The sequence below is a fragment of the Eretmochelys imbricata genome, chromosome 5 (assembly GCF_965152235.1).
Source record: "Eretmochelys imbricata isolate rEreImb1 chromosome 5, rEreImb1.hap1, whole genome shotgun sequence".
Taxonomy (NCBI): domain Eukaryota; kingdom Metazoa; phylum Chordata; order Testudines; family Cheloniidae; genus Eretmochelys; species Eretmochelys imbricata.
In genome coordinates, this window is record NC_135576.1 from 45,184,796 (window position 1) to 45,204,221 (window position 19,426).

A 19,426-nucleotide genomic window follows, 5' to 3' on the forward strand; every position below is an offset into this window, starting at 1 on the left:
TTAAACTAAGAGTTGGGGAAAAGACAACCAGTGCAGAGGAGACATCCCTTGGGGAGGCTCTATTAATGGAGATTCTCTATGTCCTAGTAAGGAGGAGAGCATGGAATATGATAAAATATGGGTAGGATCTTATGAGAAACTGTCAAATGAAAAAGAGGCCAATTCAATTACATCATGTAATGGCAAACAGCTAAAAAGTGACAAGTTTGTAAAGTGATAATATACAAATGCTAGAAGTCTAAATAATAAGTTGGGTGAACTAGAGTGCATATTGATATAATAGGCATCACAGAAACTTGGTGGAATGAGGATAATCAGTGGGGCACAGTAATACCAGGGTACAAAATGTATCGGAAGGTCAAAACAAGTCGTGCTGGTGGGGGAGTGGCACTATATGTGAAAGAAAGTGTAGAATCTAATGAAGTAAAAATCTTAAGTGAACCAAACTGTAGCATAGAATCTCTATGGATAGTAATTCCATGCTCTAACAGTAAGAATATAGCAGTAGGGAATTATTACTGACCAGCATGGTAATAGTGACTGTGAAATGCTCAGGGAGATTAGAGAGGCTATAAAAATAAAAACTCAGTAATAATGGGGGGTTTCAACTATCCCCATACTGACTGGTACATGTCACCTCTGTACGGGATGTAGAGATAAAGTTTCTTGACACCTTAAATGACTGCTTCTTGGAGCAGCTAGTCCTGGAACCCACAAAAGGAGAGGCAATTCTTGATTTAGTCCTAAGTGGAGCATAGAATCTGGTCTGAGAGGTGAATATAGCTGGACTGCTTGGTAATAGTGACCATAATATAATTAAATTTAACATCCCTGTGGTGGGGAAAACACCACAGCAGCCCAACACTGTAGCATTTAATTTCAGAAAGGGGGACTACACAAAAACGAGGAAGTTAGTTAAACAGAAATTAAAAGGTACAGTGCCAAAAGTGAAATCACAGCAAGCTGCATGGAAACTTTTTAAAGACACCATAATAGAGGCTCAACTTAAATGTATAGCCCAAATTAAAAAACTTAGTAAGAGATCCAAGAGTGCCACCATGGCTAAACAACAAAGTAAAAGAAGCAGTAAGAGGCAAAAAGGCATCCTTTAAAAAGTGGAAGTTAAATCCCTTAAGAAAAAAGAAAGGAGCATAAACGTTGGCAAATTAAGTGTAAATATAATTAGGAAGGCCAAAAAAGAATTTGACGAACAGCTAGCCAAAGACTCAAGAAGTAATAGAAATTTTTTTTTTAAGTACATCAGAAGCAGGGAGCCTGCTCTACAAGCCGTGGGGCCAATGGACGATTGAGATGCTAAAGGAGCACTCAAGGACTATAAGGCCATTGCGGAGAAACTAAATGAATTCTTTGCATCGGTCTTCTTGGCTGAGGATGTGAGGGAGATTCCCAAACCTGAGCCATTCTTTTTAGGTGACAAATCTGAGCCGCTGTCCCAGATTGAGGTGTTATTAGAGGAGGTTTTGGAACAAATTGATAAACTAAACAGTAATAAGTCACCAGGGCCAGATGGTATTCACCAAGAATTCTGAAGAAACTCAAATGTGAAATTGCAGAACTACTAACTGTGGGTTTGTAACCTATCGTTTAAATCCGCTTCTGTCCCAAGTGACTGGAGGCTAGCTAATGTGATGCCAATTTTTAAAAAGGGCTCCACAGGTGATCCTGGCAATTACAGGCTGGTAAGCTTGACTTCAGTACCATGAAAACTGGTTGAAACTATAGTCAAGAACAAAATTGTCAGACACATAGATTAACGTAATTTGTTGGGGAATAGTCAACATGGTTTTTGTAAAGGGAAATTATGCCTCACCAATCTACTAGAATTCTTTGCGGGGGGTCAACAAGCATGTGGACAGGGGGGAATCCAGTGGATATAGTGTACTTACATTTTTTAGAAAGCCTTTGACAAGGTCCCTCACCAAAGGCGCTTAAGCACAGTAAGCTGTCATGGGATAAGAGGGAAGGTCCTCTCCTGGATCAGTAACTGGTTAAAAGATAGGAAACGAAGGGTAGGTATAAATAGTCAGTTTTCAAAATGGAGAGAGGTAAATAGTGGTGTCCCCCATGGGTAGTACTGGGATGAGTCCTATTCAACATATTCATAAATGATCTGGAAAAAGGAGTAAACAGTGAGGTGGCAAAATTTGCTGCTGATACAAAACTACTCAAGATAAATAAATCCCAAGCAGACTGCGAAGAGCTACGAAAGAATCTCATAAAAGTGGGTGACTGGGCAAGAAAATGGCAGATGAAATTCAATGTTGATAAATGCAAAGTAATGCACTTTGTAAAACATAATCCCAACTATACATATAAAATGATGGGGTCTAAATTAGCTGTTACAATTCAAGAAAGTGATCTTGGAGTCATTGTGGATAGTTCTCTGAAAACATCCACTCAATGTGCAGTGGAGTCAAAAAAGCAAACAGAATGTTGGGAATCCTTAAAGGCATAAATAATAAGACAGAAAATATCATATTGCCTCTCCATATAAATCCATGGTACGCCCACATCTTGAATACTGCGTGCAGATGTGGTCACCCCATCTCAAAAAAGATATATTGGACTTGGAAAAGGTTCAGAAAAGGGCAACAAAAATGATTGGGGTATGGAATGGCCGGCTTCCATATGAGGAGAGATTAATAAGACTGGGACTTTTCAGCTTCGAAAAGAGACGACTAAGGGGGGATATGATAGAGGTCTATAAAATCATGACTGGTGCAGAGAAAGTAAATAAGAAAGTGTTATTTACTTCTCCTCATAACACAAGAACTAGGGGTTCACAAATGAAATTAATAGGCAGCAGCTTTAAAACAAAAGGAAGTATTTTTTCACACAATGCACAATCAACCTGTGGAACTCCTTGCAGGAGGATGTTGTGAAGGTCAAGACTACAACAGGATTCAAAAAAGAACTAGATAAGTTCATGGAAGATAGGTCCATTAATGGCTATTAGCCAGGATGGGCAGGGATGGTGTCCCTAGCCTCAGTTTGCCAGAAGCTGGGTACAGACAACATGGGATGGATCACTTGGTGATTACCTGTTCTGTTCATTCCCTCTGGGGCAGTTGGCATTGGTCCCTGTCAGAAGACAGGATACTGGGCTAGATGGACCTTTGGTCTGAGCCAGTATGGCTGTTTTTGTGTTCTTAATGTCAGATTTCAGAGTAACAGCCGTGTTAGTCTGTATTTGCAAAAAGAAAAGGAGTACTTGTGGCACCTTAGAGACTAACCAATTTATTTGAGCATCACGAAAGCTTATGCTCAAATAAATTGGTTAGTCTCTAAGATGCCACAAGTACTCCTTTTCTTTTTGTTCTTAATGTGTTACAGATTAATCAGTCTGATTCTATTTCATATCAAATGGGAATTATTGTTAATTGATGGATTATATAAACCTTGCATCTTTACAAAGGGTGAATCATAGAATATCTGGGTTAGAAGGGACCTAAGGAGGTCATCTAGTCCAACCCCCTGCTCAAAGCAGAACCAATCCCCAACTAAATTATCCCAGCCAGGGCTTTGTCAAGCCTGACCTTAAAAATATCTAAGGAAGGAGATTCCACCACCTCCCTAAGTAACCCATTCCAGTGCTTCACCACCCTCCTAGTGAAAAAGTCACCTCCTCCCCATACTGTGCTGCCCAGTGCAGTAGACTGGGAGCTGACCTTGTTCGTGAAGACAGAGGCAAAAAAAGCATTGAGTACATTAGCTTTTTCCACTTCCTCTGTCACTAGGTTGCCTCCCCCATTCAGTAAGGGGCCCACACTTTCCCTGACCACCTTCTTGTTGTGAACATACCTGTAGAAACGCTTCTTGTTACTCTTAACATCCCTTGCTAGTTGCAACTCCAGTTGTGATTTGGCCTTTCTGATTTCACTCCTGCATGTCTGAGCCATATTTTTATACTCCTCCCTGGTCATTTGTCCAAGCTTCCACTTCTTGTCAGCTTCTTTTTTGTGTTTAAGATCAGCAAGGATTTTGCTGTTAAGCCAAGCTGGTCGCCTGCCATATTCACTATTCTTTCTACACATCGAGATGGTTTGTTCCTGCAACCTCAATAAGGATTCTTTAAAATCCAGCCAGCTCTCTTGGACTCCTTTCCCCCTCATGTTGTTCTCCCAGGGGATCCTGCCCATCAGTTTCCTGAGGGAGTCAAAGTCTGCTTTTCTGAAGTCCAGGGTCCGTATTCTGCTGTTCTCCTTTCTTCCTTTTGTCAGGATCCTGAACTCGACCATCTCATGGTCAGTGCCTCCCACATTCCCATCCACTTTTGCTTTGCCTACTAATTCTTCCCGGTTTGTGAGTAGCAGGTCAAAAAGAGCTCTGCCCCAGTTGGTTCCTCCAGCACTTGCACCAGAAAATTGTCCCCTACACTTTTCAAAAATTTCCTGGATTGTGTGTGAGCTGCTGTATTGCTCTCCCAGCAGATATTGAGGTGATTGAAGTCCCCCATGAGAACCAGGGCCTGTGATCTAGTAACTTCTGTTAGTTGCCTGAAGAAAGGCTCATCCACCTCATCCCCCTGGTCTGGTGGTCTATAGCAGACTCCCACCTCTAATCAAGACAATTTACATGCTGAACCCTGGTCAGTAAGACTGGCACAAAAAGTAGAAAAGCTTGGTAGGGGCTGTTTATTTGCAGGTGAGAGGATACAAAGGTTGAATGGGAGAAGTGGAGCTGAAATTACATAGTATAGCTTTTGAATACAATCCTGGATGAACTTGAGGACTGATTCTTGGGAATGTCACTTGGAGCGTGGGTGTCTGGTATGATAACCCAGGCACATCAAAAGAATTCAAAGGTATAATATGGCCATGAGAAGTAAAGACATGAGAAAACCCTGTAGAATTGTGAGGCTGCACAGTCAAAAGGGTCTGAGGGAAGAAAAGGGGATAGTGCTTTCTAGACATGTAAGGCTGTACCTTACATGTACTACAACTGAACCAAGGTGGGTCTGTTTGGCTTAACTCTTAACACCAGCTATGTTACGCTTACTGCTTATTTTATTTTGAATCTGATTTATTTTAATTTCTGCCTTTAAAAATCCAAACTATAATTAGCCCATTTGAGTCCTAGGTAAAATGTCCTGAAGTCAAGTGGGGATACATCACTGAAGTGCAGACAGCATTCTGACCTTTTCTGACAGGCAGTTTGGGAAAAAACAATACTTCTATCCCAGAGCATTCATTTGAGGCAGGCCCCTAGGAAGTGCTATCCAAACACCAGTTGTGATTACTTGGGGAATAAGGAAAGCCAGTGGATTATGACGAGTAGCAGGGAAAGTGATCTGAAGGTCAAATATTGTGTCACTGATACTCCACTTTAATGTAGTTTAATGTTTCTTTTGTAATAATTTGACATCTAACAGCAGGAGAAAACATAAAGATCTCTTACAGGCTTCTCAAAATTCATGCTTATTCAGCGAGCTCCAGTCATTAGTTCTTTTACCATCCCACTGCTCTTCATAGATACACACTGATCAAACTGTTTACTAGCTATATATGTCTCCCACACTGTTAAATATATATATGCTGCACCAGCCAATAAATACAGAAGACCCCCACCACCAACCTAAACATTCCAAATAGAGAATCTTAAGGTTATGTTGCCCATCTCCCTTTCTTCTTCCCCCCCCCTCCCCACCCCACCAGTATTTCCTGCAAAGGCAATGGTACAGAAGGGGAATAAAAAACATTGCTTGTGCCCAAAATCTGTTGGGAGGAAGGTAAGCTGTGGCAACATGGATTCTTTGCCTACCCCATTCATTCCATGAAAGCTTATTCCTGTGAACAGGGTTCCATGGGCTTTGGGGCAGGAGGAATGAGTGGTAGAATGTGCAAGCGAGGTAGCTAGGAAAAATTTGTTCTTCATATTATCCTTTTTCTGGAAATACTGAAAGGCTTCCACAACATAATGCTATCACTGTCAAGATTTATTTATACCAGCTCTCTTCTACGTACCCTTGAAAACCACCTGACAGGATTTGGGACCTGTGAGGGAGGAGGGACAGCCATACTGACCTGGACGGTGTGGTCTCTGGAGGTAATGAAGAGAGCCTGGGCTTCTAACCAGAATCTTCAGAGAAACATGGATCTTGAGAATCTGCAGGTTATTATTACAGTTATGACTCCAGCTGGCTCCCTGGGTGGCAAACTCTGCCACTGGACTCATGCTGTGGCAAACTTGATGGCATCAAGGCTACAGAAATTTCAATTTAACTTTGGCCCCTTCTGCAGGCTTTCTTTGGTATGTCATATTTTGGAGCCTTGCTTTTCATCCTGCCAACCTTTAATTTTGTAATCTGGGCATGCAGATGAAAGGTGACAGATGCATATGTCATGCCTTCCCTCCAATTTTCCTTTGGGATAATATTCAAATTTATTTAGTATTCAAAATTTCAGTACTCTGCTTGCTTAGTACAATTGAGGAGAGAGGAATAGAGCTGTGAGAAAATTTTCAGTGTTGGTATATCTGGTAAGTATTTCTAAGTATTTGCAAAATATATTGATTTTTGCAGTGACTTTTTCACTGAAGAGGTAGGTAGTTTTTGGAAATGTGAATTGCTTTTGCTGCAGTACTGGCAGATATTCACTCTGGATCAAATTTGCAAATCCTTGTAAAAATATTCTAGAGGAGAAGAGACTTTGTGAATACTTCTGAAGCAAAAATTGGTTAGTCTCCTATAGCTGTAGTCAGGCAGATCACAGGAACATATGTCAGGATGTAGTTATCCTGTGGTTACATGCATACTGAGAAGCCAAAATAAAATTGTTTACATCAACCTTGCTAATGTAACTTTATGTAAAATTGTGAAATGTGGCCAATTCTTCAAGATTCATTTGCAATCCAGCATCTGGATTTTTATAGAAATGTAGTATTAAAGAAAAAAGGGCATAACTGTTTCAAACCTATAGACTCTACCTTTGTAAAACCTGGGATGTCTTCCACTCAGGTTCCTGGCCCTCAGAAAGGAATCCACCCCTTCCATAGGAGCTACTTCTTCTAGTTGTCTGGTTAACACTGATCTAACTAGTGTGGGTTCACCCTTTTGTTGAAATCTTTCACAGCATGTTTTTTCAATAAGTAATGCTTTCTGTTTTTAGGAGAGACTAGCAGCTGCAGCCTGAAGGGGGCTATTTTGTCTCCTTTTATATTATAGATACATATAATTGTAAAACTATAACAGCTGTTGGCCCCACCTCCTTTTCTTACAGCTGACTAAGTAGTCTTTGTTTCCATTACGTTTTTCCCTTTCGTATTCCATCAGGAATGGCACATTTTCCTAGGCTCCTAGTAGTATATGACCATTACACATAACATAGTCTCTAATTGATATGGACTGCCACAGTAATCCACATCTGTGCTATATAAAAGCTAGAGTACTGCAGTGCACTCTCTCTTAAAAGCACCCACAGAGCATTAGCTTTCTAACTTTTGCCCTTGTTTTGATCTACCCTGTATCCATCTTCAGTTATTTTGTTGGTGACATTAAGCTTCCACTTCCATTGCAGTGCTGCCCTGCTAATGCTGGGTCAGCAGGGATCCTCCCTCTGTTTTTCTTTTATCTGGTTGAAAAGTTGAATTAGTGTTGACTCGTGTGTGTCAAAGTGTTTTTCTAGACTGTGTTTTGTGTAATGCCCTGGCTTTGCATCACTAATACAGAAGGCTAAATACAGTAAAAAGTTGCTCTGAAACATATGTGAACATTCAGTGTATGATTAATTTGGATCATACATTATAATCACCACCACAATCACAGTCTTCCTTTGATAACTTGGATATTTTAAGAGTACTCACATAAATGGAAAATATTTACCAAATGTTACTGTTTTATTATGTTTAGGAAGCGTCACCAATAAATAAAGCTATTGGGTAGAAAATTCCAATTGCTCACACCCAAAACCCGTATTTTGGCAGTTCTCTACTCTTTTTTGGTTTTCCATAACTACCATAATTATTTTCAATAGTAACTTCAGTTACTAACAAATTATTATTCCTGTCAGCTGCGGTGCCAGTTACAGGAAAGTCCTGCATTTAAATGAGGATTTAATTACTCTCTGCACGAAAACTTGTAGGGAGGAAATATAGATGGTTTTAGGGCAGATCCATGGTCCCCAGATCGTCCCCAGAGTACAGAATTTCATCAGTGTTTCGATGCGGCAACATAAATGTCACAATTTCAGGTCTGGCAATGGACCCACTTCATCTGTCCCTCCGTCATCTGTATTGGTGGGAAGCAGAGAGATGCTGACCTAGTAAAGAAAACCTAATGTGACCGTTAAACGCTAACCAAACATGATCCACCTTGAAAATGTAAAAGCAGCAGTAAATGCAAAGCTGGGAGCAGTTGGAAGCCCTGCGTGAGAGTATAAAGCTACTGCACTACCCTGGGATCAAGAGAAGAATTTCTTGAGAAAAGTCTAAAGGAAACTGAAATATTACAGGTCCTTTTTCTAGGGTGACTGAGCATGTGGTGAAGAAGAATAAAAAAATTACAAGTTGAGTATGAAAAATCAAGCATGTACCTATCATACTAGGATTCTGATCCTCCCAAAGGGGAAAGGGAATGAGTTTGGGAAACCCTTCAGCTCGAAAAGAAAAATCCCACCAAAAGTAGACTACATGTGTCAGTTAACATCATGACCATTCTTCTGTTTTATCCCCTTACCTGTCGTGTCCCCCACCCCCACCCCCATGCTCACTTTATTTTTACCCTTTCAAATGGTAAGCTCTTTGGGGCAAGAAATGTTGTCTTATGATTCTGGAAAGCACACAGCACATACTCTGTACTCCTCCATTATTTGTTCTACTCTCCTAAGTGGGAAGTCTCCAAGAGAGAGCTTACTGGGCTATCCTGCGGTACCTTTATTATTGAAAGTCTTGTGCAAAGATATGGGTCTTAAACTGGGCTCTAAGTGTGGCAAGGCTAAGGTTTGTCTTGATTTCTAATGGCCAAGAATTCTGTAGCTGAAGGCCTTCCATTGTGAATGCCCAGCCCCCATTGTGAATGCCCAGCCCCAAAGTGAGTGAACATGTCAGGATAAGTCGCAGTAAGAGGTGGTGACTGATAGGATCCTAAACCACTGAGTGCTTTAAGGAACAGAGCACAGACTTTGAAATTGGTCTGGAATTGGATAGGGAGACAGTGTAGAATATGAACCACCACTGAAATATACTTGTTGGTCTCTTATCGAGGAGGATGGCTAATGCGTGTGTTGACCCACTGAGAACTTTCATCCATTCTGGTATACTCAGGGTGGATAAAAATTTATTTTAAAAAAGGATTCTTTTAAATTTTAAATAGGGTTGTTGTTTTTTAGAATAAACCTATTTAAAATTAAATTTTAAATTGACAACCTATGTTAAAGCCTACGTGAGTGTGTGTGTGTGTGTGTATGTATGTATATGTATTATTTGCCAGAAGCTGGGAATGAGCGACAGGGGATGGATCACTTGATTACCTGTTCTGTTCATTCCCTCTGGGGCACCTGGCATTGGCTACTGTCGGAAGACAGGATACTGGGCCAGATGGACCTTTGGTCTGTCCCAGTATGGCCTTTCTTATGTTCTTATATTAAAATCATTTAAATTAAATATAAAAAAATATTAAGCAGTACATGTTTTGTTGCCAAGTTTCATCCAAAGCCAAACCACTGAACTGGTGAAGTCCACTGGCTAAGCACCTGGAACCAGAGTTGGTTGAAATGCGACACCAGCTTTTGACAGCAGTAGCCTCTTCTGCAGGTGCAGAGAGAGAATTTTTTCTTCATTTCAGTGTATTCGACTAGTTCAGTTCAATGACTAGTTCATTCAAAGTTAAGAAACTAATGGGAGTTGAAAAAGCAGGAAAGCTTGTTTTCTTCTTCCAGTCTGTGACTAAAAACTAGATGTGGGAGAATGAGATCTGCCACTCTAAAATCTTGAAGGACATGGTGACCAGAAATAACCAGTTAAATTCACTAATTATAGATAATACTTCCTTTGTTTAATAAATAAGTTTTAAATGCAAAACAGTTTTGATACATTTTTTTCTTGTCCAGTACATTTAGGTAGTTTTATTTAATAATAATAATATTTAATTTAAAAAGCTGTCTTCATGCATTTTTAATTGATTTGAATATCTATCCAAATAGAGAATTTGTGTCAAGATAAGTAAAAAAGAATTAATCCTCTAGTAAACAAGAAATAGCAGAAAGAATAGCAAATATAGCAAGCAACCAGCTTGGCTTAACAGTGCAATCTTCAGTGAGCTTAAACTCAAAAAGGAAGCTTACAAGAAGTGGAAATTTGGACAGATGACTAGGGAGGAATATAAAAATATTGCTAGAGCATGCAGGGGTGTAGTGAGGAAGGCCAAGGCACAATTGAAGTTGCAGCTAGCAAGGGATGTGAAAGGTAACAAGAAGGGTTTCTACGGGTATGTTAGCAATAAGAATAAGGTAAGAGAATGTGTGGGACCCTTACTGAATGGGGGAGGCAACACAGTGACAGCTGATGTGGGAAAAGCTGAAGTACTCAATGCTTTTTTTGCCTCGGTCTTCACAGACAAGGGTAGCTCCCAGACTGTTGCACTGGGCAACACAGCATGGGGAGTAGGTGAGCAGCCCTCAGTGGTGAAAGAACAGGTTAAGGACTATTTAGAAAAGCTGGATATTCACAAGTCCATGGGTCCAGATCTAATGCATCCAAGGGTGCTGAGGGAGTTGGCTGATATGATTGCAGAGCCATTGGCCATTATCTCTGAAAATTCGTGGCAATCGGGAGAGTCCCGGGCGATTGGAAAAAGGCAAATACAGTGCCCATATTTAAAAAAGAGAACCCGGGGAACTACAGACCAGTCAGCCTCACTTCAGTCCCCAGCAAAATCATGGAGCAGGTCCTCAAGGAATCCATTTTGAAGCACTTGGAGGAAAGGAAGGTGATCAAGAACAGTCAACATGGATTCACCAAGGGCATGTCATGCCTCACCAATCTGATTGCCTTTATGATGAGATAACTGGCTCTGTGGATATGGGGAAAGTGGTGGTCATGATATACCTTGACTTTAGCAAAGATTGTGATATGGTCTCCCACAGCATTCTTGCCAGCAAGGTAAAAAAGTATGGATTGGATGAATGGACTATAAGGTGGATAGAAAACTGGCTAGATTGTAGGGCTCAACGGGTAGTGATCGATGTCTAGTTGGCAGCTGGTGTCAAGCGGAGTGCCCCAGGGGTCTGTCCCGGGGCCAGTTTTGTTCAACATCTTTATTAATGATCTGGATGATGGGATTAATTGCAAATTAGCAGATGACACTAAACTGTGGGGAGAGGTAGATAAAATGGAGGGTAGGGATAGAGTCCAGAGTGACCTAGACAAATTGGAGGATCGGGCCAAAAGAAATCTGATGGTTCAGGTTCAACAAGGACAAGTGCAGAGTTGTGCACTTCGGAAGGAAGAATCACCGCTACAGGTTGGGGACCGACTGGCTAGGCAGCAGTTCTGCAGAAAAGGACCTGGTAATTACAATGGACGAGAAGCTGGGGAACTAGTTGCCCTTGTTGCCAAGAAGGCCAATGGCATATTGGGCTGTATTCATAGGAGCATTGCCAACGGATCGAGGGAAGTGAGTATTCCCCTCTATTTGGCACTGGTGAGGCCATACCTGGAGTATTGCGTCCAGTTTTGGTCCCCCCACTACAGAAGGGACGTGGACAAATTGGAGAGAGTCCATGGGAGGGCAACAAAAATTATTAGGGGGTTAGGGCACATGACTTACGAGGAGAGGCTGAGGGAACTGGGGTTAGTCTGCAGAAGAGAAGAGTCGGGGGGTGGGATTTGATAGCAGCCTTCAGTTACCTGAAGGGGGGGGGGTTCTAAAGAGGTTGGAGCTAGGCTGTTCTCAGTGGTGGCAGATGACAGAACAAGAAGCAATGGTCTTAAGTTGCAGTGTGGGAGGTCTAGGTTGGATATTAGGAAACACTATTTCACTAGGAGGATGGTGAAGCACTGGAATGGGTTACCTAGGGAGATGGCGGAATCTCCATCCTTCGAGGTTTTTAAGGCTCGGCTTGACAAAGCCTTGGCTGGGATCATTTAGCTGGTGTTGGTCCTGCTTTGAGCAGGGGATTGGACTAGATGACCTCCTGAGGTCTCTTCCAACCCAAATATTCTATGATTCTAAATGCATCGTTCACCATTTTCTAACATAATGAAAAAAATTGAGACTTGTAAATTAAGCTGTATATAAGGCCTCCGTGAATTGCAGGATGATCTTCAAATAATTGCAGCTGAGTTAGATACAAGATGTGGAAAATTTGCAGAAAAGTAATAATGGACCTTTATTAATACTGGTAATTTGGAAAAGCCATAGTAGATCTTTATATCATTCCAACAAATTTTTCTTAAAGAAAAATGCTCAAGTACTATGTCATGCCTGCTAATTTTTTGGATAACCAGATATTTTGCTGCAACTATATTACATTCATTTAAAAAAAAAGTGACCAGTACAATATAAAATTCAGAAGATTAAAAGTCTTAACATAAGTGCTGTAGAAATCGAGCCCAGTCATGTTAGCCTTTTTTATTTTACAGGCACTGAATGTTAGTGTAGTACTAATTGCATGCTCAAAATATATGCAAAATTGTGGACTGTGCAAAGTAAGCTAATTAAAATAAAAATTGCAGGGGAAGCCTAATATTGCAGGATCTGTAATTTCAGCAATATTGCAAATCAAGTAGTGTCTTAGCTACATAGTTATTTAAATAAATGTGTATAGATATAGTATGCCCTGCTGGTTAACAAAAAGAAGCACCAAAGGCTACCTTTAGTTGCAAACCAAAATGTTTTAATGGTTATCAACTTTTCTTTAGGAAAATAACAAAAAAGTACTAGACATTAAAATCAATTATTCAAATCAAGGTTTCCTGCTTGCTGATTTAAATCATGATTAACATCAGTGATTTATATCGCTTTAATTTAAATCAATCCACCCTGTGTACAATACTTTTCAGTAATCTAGACTGGATGTGGCAAATACTGTGGATGGGTCTGTATCTTAAATGAAAGGCGCTTGGCTCTCCTTTTGGCGTTTCTGGCTACTGCTGTCTGAACATCCATGAACAGTTAAAGTTCAATATGGCTCCCAAGACTGCACTACTCTACAACTACAGTACCCACCTGCGGAAGTGAAGAAACAGATTGATAGAGCCAGAAGAGTTCCCAGAAGTTACCTACTACAGGACAGGCCTAACAAAGAAAATAACAGAACGCCACTAGCCGTCACCTTCAGCCCCCAACTAAAACCCCTCCAACGCATTATTAAGGATCTACAACCTATCCTAAAGGATGACCCAACACTCTCACAAATCTTGGGAGACAGGCCAGTCCTTGCCTACAGACAGCCCCGCAACCTGAAGCAAATACTCACCAACAACCACATACCACACAACAGAACCACTAACCCAGGAACTTATCCTTGCAAGAAAGCCCGTTGCCAATTGTGCCCACATATCTATTCAGGGGACACCATCACAGGGCCTAATAACATCAGCCACACTATCAGAGGCTCGTTCACCTGCACATCCACCAATGTGATTTATGCCATCATGTGCCAGCAATGCCCCTCTGCCATGTACATTGGTCAAACTGGACAGTCTCTACGTAAAAGAATAAATGGACACAAATCAGATGTCAAGAATTATAACATTCATAAACCAGTCGGAGAACACTTCAATCTCTCTGGTCACGCAATCACAGACATGAAGGTCGCTATCTTAAAACAAAAAAACTTCAAATCCAGACTCCAGCGAGAAACTGCTGAATTGGAATTCATTTGCAAATTGGATACTATTAATTTAGGCTTAAATAGAGACTGGGAGTGGCTAAGTCATTATGCAAGGTAGCCTATGTCCTCTTGTTTTTTCCTACCCCCCCCCCCCAGATGTTCTGGTTTAACTTGGATTTAAACTTGGAGAGTGGTCAGTTTGGATGAGCTATTACCAGCAGGAGAGTGAGTTTGTGTGTGTATGGGGGTGGGTTTTTGGAGGGGGGTGAGGGAGTGAGAGAACCTGGATTTGTGCAGGAAATGGCCTAACTTCATTATCATGCACATTGTGTAAAGAGTTGTCACTTTGGATGGGCTATCACCAGCAGGAGAGTGAATTTGTGTGAGGGGGTGGAGGGTGAGAAAACCTGGATTTGTGCTGGAAATGGCCTAACCTGACGATTACTTTAGATAAGCTATTACCAGCAGGACAGTGGGGTGGGAGGAGGTATTGTTTCATATTCTCTGTGTATATTATAAAGTCTGCTGCAGTTTCCACGGTACGCATCTGATGAAGTGAGCTGTAGCTCACGAAAGCTCATGCTCAAATAAATTGGTTAGTCTCTAAGGTGCCACAAGTACTCCTTTTCTTTTTGCGAATACAGACTAACACGGCTGTTACTCTGAAACCTGCACTACTCTGATAATCCAAGGACCAATGTCCTCAGTATAGGCTGAAGTCATTGCTGTACCAGGTTTTTGGTTTTTTTTTAAGTGCTTCCCACTAGCACTACCTCTGTTTGATTAGGAGCTAGCTGCTTTTCATCCAGTTACTTATTTCTCTCAGGCACTGGGATGGTAGGTTGTTTACCTTTGTTGTGAATGAAAGGGAGTTGGAGCTCATCTGCATATTGTTGTCACTGAAGCCTTAACATTTTGTACTGGGGGAATACACACATTGAATAGGAGCAGGGGAAGATAAAGGCCTACAGACCTCCATGTGAGAGAGCTCCCTGGAAAGAGAAGCAGCTTTCCTACCATCGGGTTTTGGAGAGCGTGCTCTGTTGGTTTATTAGCTTGTTTGTATTTTCTAAGATATGGCAAAGTTGTCTAGAGCCCTTTTGTTGTCTATAAAATGTATGAAATGGATGCAACTACCCATGCCAGGCTATGAAGGTGAGTCATCTGCACTTTGTGATCAACTCTCTCAAAAACCTTGGCTGTATCTAACAGAATTAGCATGACATTTGCCTACTGTCTCTGGCTTGTATGATCATCTGTCAACACATAAAAAGAGTGTAAGACATTGGTGGTGATCAGTGTTGCTTGAATAAACTAGCCACCACTACTTGCACAGGCTTCTCCTAGAAGAGGAGACAAGACAGTAACTGGTGAAATAGATTCTGTGTACCTTTTATATGATTGTAATCTTTCACCTGACAAAACTTTACAGAAGTAATTCTCATCCCCTACTGACTACAGAACTGTCCCCCCATGTACACACTTGAATACTGTTTTCTTGGTTGCTATTTTTATTTACAATATTTAATGGCTTTAATATTTTAGCACTATGATACTATGTTCTTTCTGGAGTTTATATTAATTTGCTTTTTACATGTTGCTGCTCTCATCTCATTATTGATGTTTGAAGTGATATTTAAGATTAGAAATTACCCAGATGCTAAAAAAACCCCTAATTTTCTGTTTAGTAGTATAGGAGCTGTTACATCTATTTTTAAAACCACCCACCAAAGTTATTAGGTTTTCTTCTGACTAAAGCTAGTAATAAATATCTGTTGGAACACCAAACCAAAACAAAAATCAGTCTTTTCCCTTCCCCTCTCCTGCAAAAATTTCTTGGTAATTTAGTCAGGAAATGAAACAGAAGAGGTCTCTTGAAAAAGAATTCCTAATGTGGGGAAAGGGAGGGAAAGTAACTATTACCGAGAAGAAAACGAGAGGAAGTATAAATGAGTTTCATATATTGTCTGTTTTTAATGTACATGTGAGATAAAGTGTCCAAGGAAGGAAACTCATGTTGTTTTAATTATTTTTATGTTTATGTTGACATACAGTCCAAGTGGAGACAATATTCTGAGCTCTGTACAGGTTATAAACTAGGCAGGGTTCCTGATCCAAGTGGTCCATGGTGTAATGAAACTGACATAACATGAAGGTCGTGAAAACATTTTCAGAGGGGACAGACATTGGTCTGAGGAAATTATTATTTAAATATGAGAGATTTTGATAAGGCCCATGAAATATACAACTTTTTTTTCACTATTCTATAAGATAGTGATCTATCAGAATTTGCTTAATATTTAATTGCTGTTATCTTTCAAAACAAAGTAAACCTGCAAGCTAGTAATAGGCAGATATAAAATGAATATATTTTTGTGTGACAGGCAGCAGGTTTAAAATACCTAGAGTTTGATTCTCCGCTATATCCAAGCTCTGCTCGGATGTAGTGGAGATAGGTGCTGCAGGGAGGCTGGGTGACTCCCTGATCCCCCAGTCACCTGGCCCTACTATAAAGTAAAGCTGTAGGAGGGCTCGGCTCTGCTCTGCCCTCTCTCTGTACTACTCATGGTCTTCCTTTCCCCTGCAATGTCCCAAACACACCCTCTCCATCTGCTTTCACCAACGATGGAAGGAGCAGCTGGCTCAAGAGGTGGCCATCTCTTCTGCCAGTAAGAGTTGCCTAGGCACAAATTCTGACTGCAGACTTTAGAAAACTGAAGAATCTAGTCTCCCTGAAACCACAGTTCAAATCCCAAAGATTCATCTCTTGGCCCTTATAAAGGGTGATAAGTTGAGTTACATGCACTTACTGTGTGGAGATCTTTGATTCCATAAAAGCTAATATCTTGTCTGCTTTGTGTGGATGTGAGGCCAAGGCTTTCAGTTGGGTGCCCATAATCCATATTCAGGCATTTAAATAAGTGGTTTGATTTTTCAAAAGTGCTGAGCACCCAGCAGCTCCTTTTTAAGTCAGTGAAGGCCACGAAATACTTTGTACTTTTGAAATATTGGGCCATTTTTAAAGTACCTAAATATGGATTTAAGGGCCTAACTTAGGCTGCCAGTTTGCATACTAGTTTCCTGCTTGGCTGCCACCCTCCAAAAAACGAATGGCTGCTTTTCAGAAGTGTTTTCATCTGAAAATGCTTCAGATACGGAGAAATAAAACTGCAATAAAAATGTACATTATTATTTTTAAAGTTTATTTTATTTATTGGAGGATCAGATTGAAGAATTCAATAAAATTTAGTTTTCATTCCCTTTGTATCCACCTTTGAGATGTCACACAGATAAAGTCCCTTTTATCCCCTTAGCAAAGAAAATCCTCCTTCTTGCTCAGGTTAAACTGATTATGTGTCTACAGCAGGAATTTACACTGATCCCTAGTTAATTAAATAGGAATGAGATCATTTGGTTTCATTGTGAGGATAGTAAGGCTGTCTTCTCTGGTTTATCAGATGCAGCACCTTCTTGTTCCTTTGCTCCCACAATTGTTTCCATTCCTGGTTTTTAATCGCAACATACAATTATAATTAAAACTAAAGCAGGCAGTAGATTAAAAGACTTGCGTAGGAAAAAAACAGCTTTGCTTTGTGAATCTTTAAAACTTTTGAAAATAGTTTCTGGTTCATCTAAAACACGTGCCCTGAAAACAGTGGAAAGAAACTGACATGAATATGTTTCCTTGTAGGTCAAGTTTAGTTACATAAACCTGTAGACCTAAAAAAATTAAAACTCGCTCACCCACTTTTATAAACGTTGGTAAGCTTTTTTTTTCCCCTGAAAGTAATATTCACTCTCTTCTCCTGCCACATTATGGTTTTTTTCACATTTGAATATGTAACACTATCTTTCTGCAAGATTTTGTGAGGTTTTAGCTAATATTTGTAATATGCTTTGAAGATGCAAAGCATCACATAAAATGTTGAGTAGTAGTGTATGTAACTGAAGTTGTTATAGAATTTAGCATTATGTAGTGATTGTGATATCCCTGTGTTATGTAAATTTATTTAAAACGAACACATTATAAAATACTTGTCTTTAAAAATAATTTATTTTGCTTACCTGTAATTTCAGATAATGGAGGACAGACTTTGGGAGGTGGAAATAACTGGCCTCTAAGAGGAAGAAAGTGGACGCTCTGGGAAGGAGGAGTGAGAGGAGTAGGATTTGTTGCAAGTCCTTTACTGAAACAGAGGGGAGTAGAAAGTCATGAACTGATCCACATCTCTGACTGGCTGCCGACTCTAGTAAATCTTGCTGGGGGACATATAAACAGCACTAAGCCTCTGGATGGCTTTGATGTGTGGAAGACTATCAGGTAACTTGCATTTCAAATAACTGTCAGAATCCTGCTAAGATAAGACTTATATCAGCAAGAGCAACAGACCTGAAATTGGGAGAAACAGAGACATATATTTGATCCTAAATAATATTGAAAAAAAGTAATTTGCTAAATAAAAGGAGAGGTTTAAATCACATACACATTTTTCCTCTAGGAGGAGAACAGGAATGAAGAAAGCACCATAAATGAAAGATGCCAGTGATGTTACTTAATGCATCTCTGGAAGGTGTGCTCAGATACCATGATGACAGATGTAGCATGATAACCTGAATAGAATGGAAGAGAATAGATTAATTACACATTTTTAACAATGAGGGTGATTAACAATTAGAACAAACTACCGAGAGAAATGATGGATTCTCCACCCATTGGTGTCTTCAAATCAAGGCTGGTTGCCTTTCTGGACATTACATTTTAGTCATAGACAAGGTATTGATCTCAGCACAGGGGTAATTGGGTGAAATTTAATGGCCTGTGATATACAGGAGGTCAGACAGGATGATAGAATTGTCCCTTCTGCTCTTAAACTCTATGAATATAGAATTAGCTCTTGATAAAAGTTTATTCAGTTCTTTGTTCTTCCAAAGATATGATTCCCTGAGGTTTATCCTACCACACATGGGTTATGGAGCCCTCAGAATCTGAGTTTCTGCATGTATTAAAGGTCCTTAGCACTTTTTGCAAGAGGAGGGGTTTTCCTGGTGACCTTGGTCTAAATTCCTTTATTCCTCCCTTCTACACTTTCATGAAGCATGCTGTGTGCTAGCTAGCTGGCTAAATTCCATTCCCTCCCTTCTAAGAAGTAGCTTCATTTCAGTGATATTTGAATATAGTTTTGAGTCACTTAAGGACCATTCAAGATGCTAGCTATGTAAGAAGGTAAAATACTGCTACAGTTAAATCAGAGGCTGGACTTCCTAATTCCTACATACCAAACATTGCAGATTTAATGCTTCGTGTATGTTGTTGTTTATAATGCTTAAAGTTTTTGGTTCAACTAGTAATTTTGGTAAAAGCCTGTCCGTATTATGAGGGACTGTGTGTGGGTATTGTATTTCAATAACAGAAATTATAAAATAGAAACTATATGGATGTCTCCCCAACAAATTGAGATTGTTAAAACTAAAGCTGAGCTCCTTTTTCTTTTAACACCTCCCTACTTCCCACATTTTGCAACTTTAACAGCCTCAACTACTGAGATACAACATAGCCAGCTAACACACATTGAAACATGTTAGTTTGCGCCTTGGTGGTGCTTTTTAATCATGTTAAGCTAACATTCTAGAGCTAA

The 19,426-nt window shown here is 40.1% G+C and overlaps 1 protein-coding gene across 3 annotated transcripts in view; it reads left to right on the top strand.

The window, feature by feature from the left end:
- Nucleotides 1-19,426, top strand: part of ARSB (arylsulfatase B) — a 102,919-nt gene that overhangs the window by 38,685 nt on the left and 44,808 nt on the right. For all 3 annotated transcript variants that reach the window (XM_077816991.1, XM_077816992.1, XM_077816993.1), the window contains exon 5: nt 17,868-18,111. In XM_077816991.1, the coding sequence (XP_077673117.1) occupies nt 17,868-18,111 (244 nt within the window). The remainder of the gene's footprint in view (nt 1-17,867; nt 18,112-19,426) is intronic.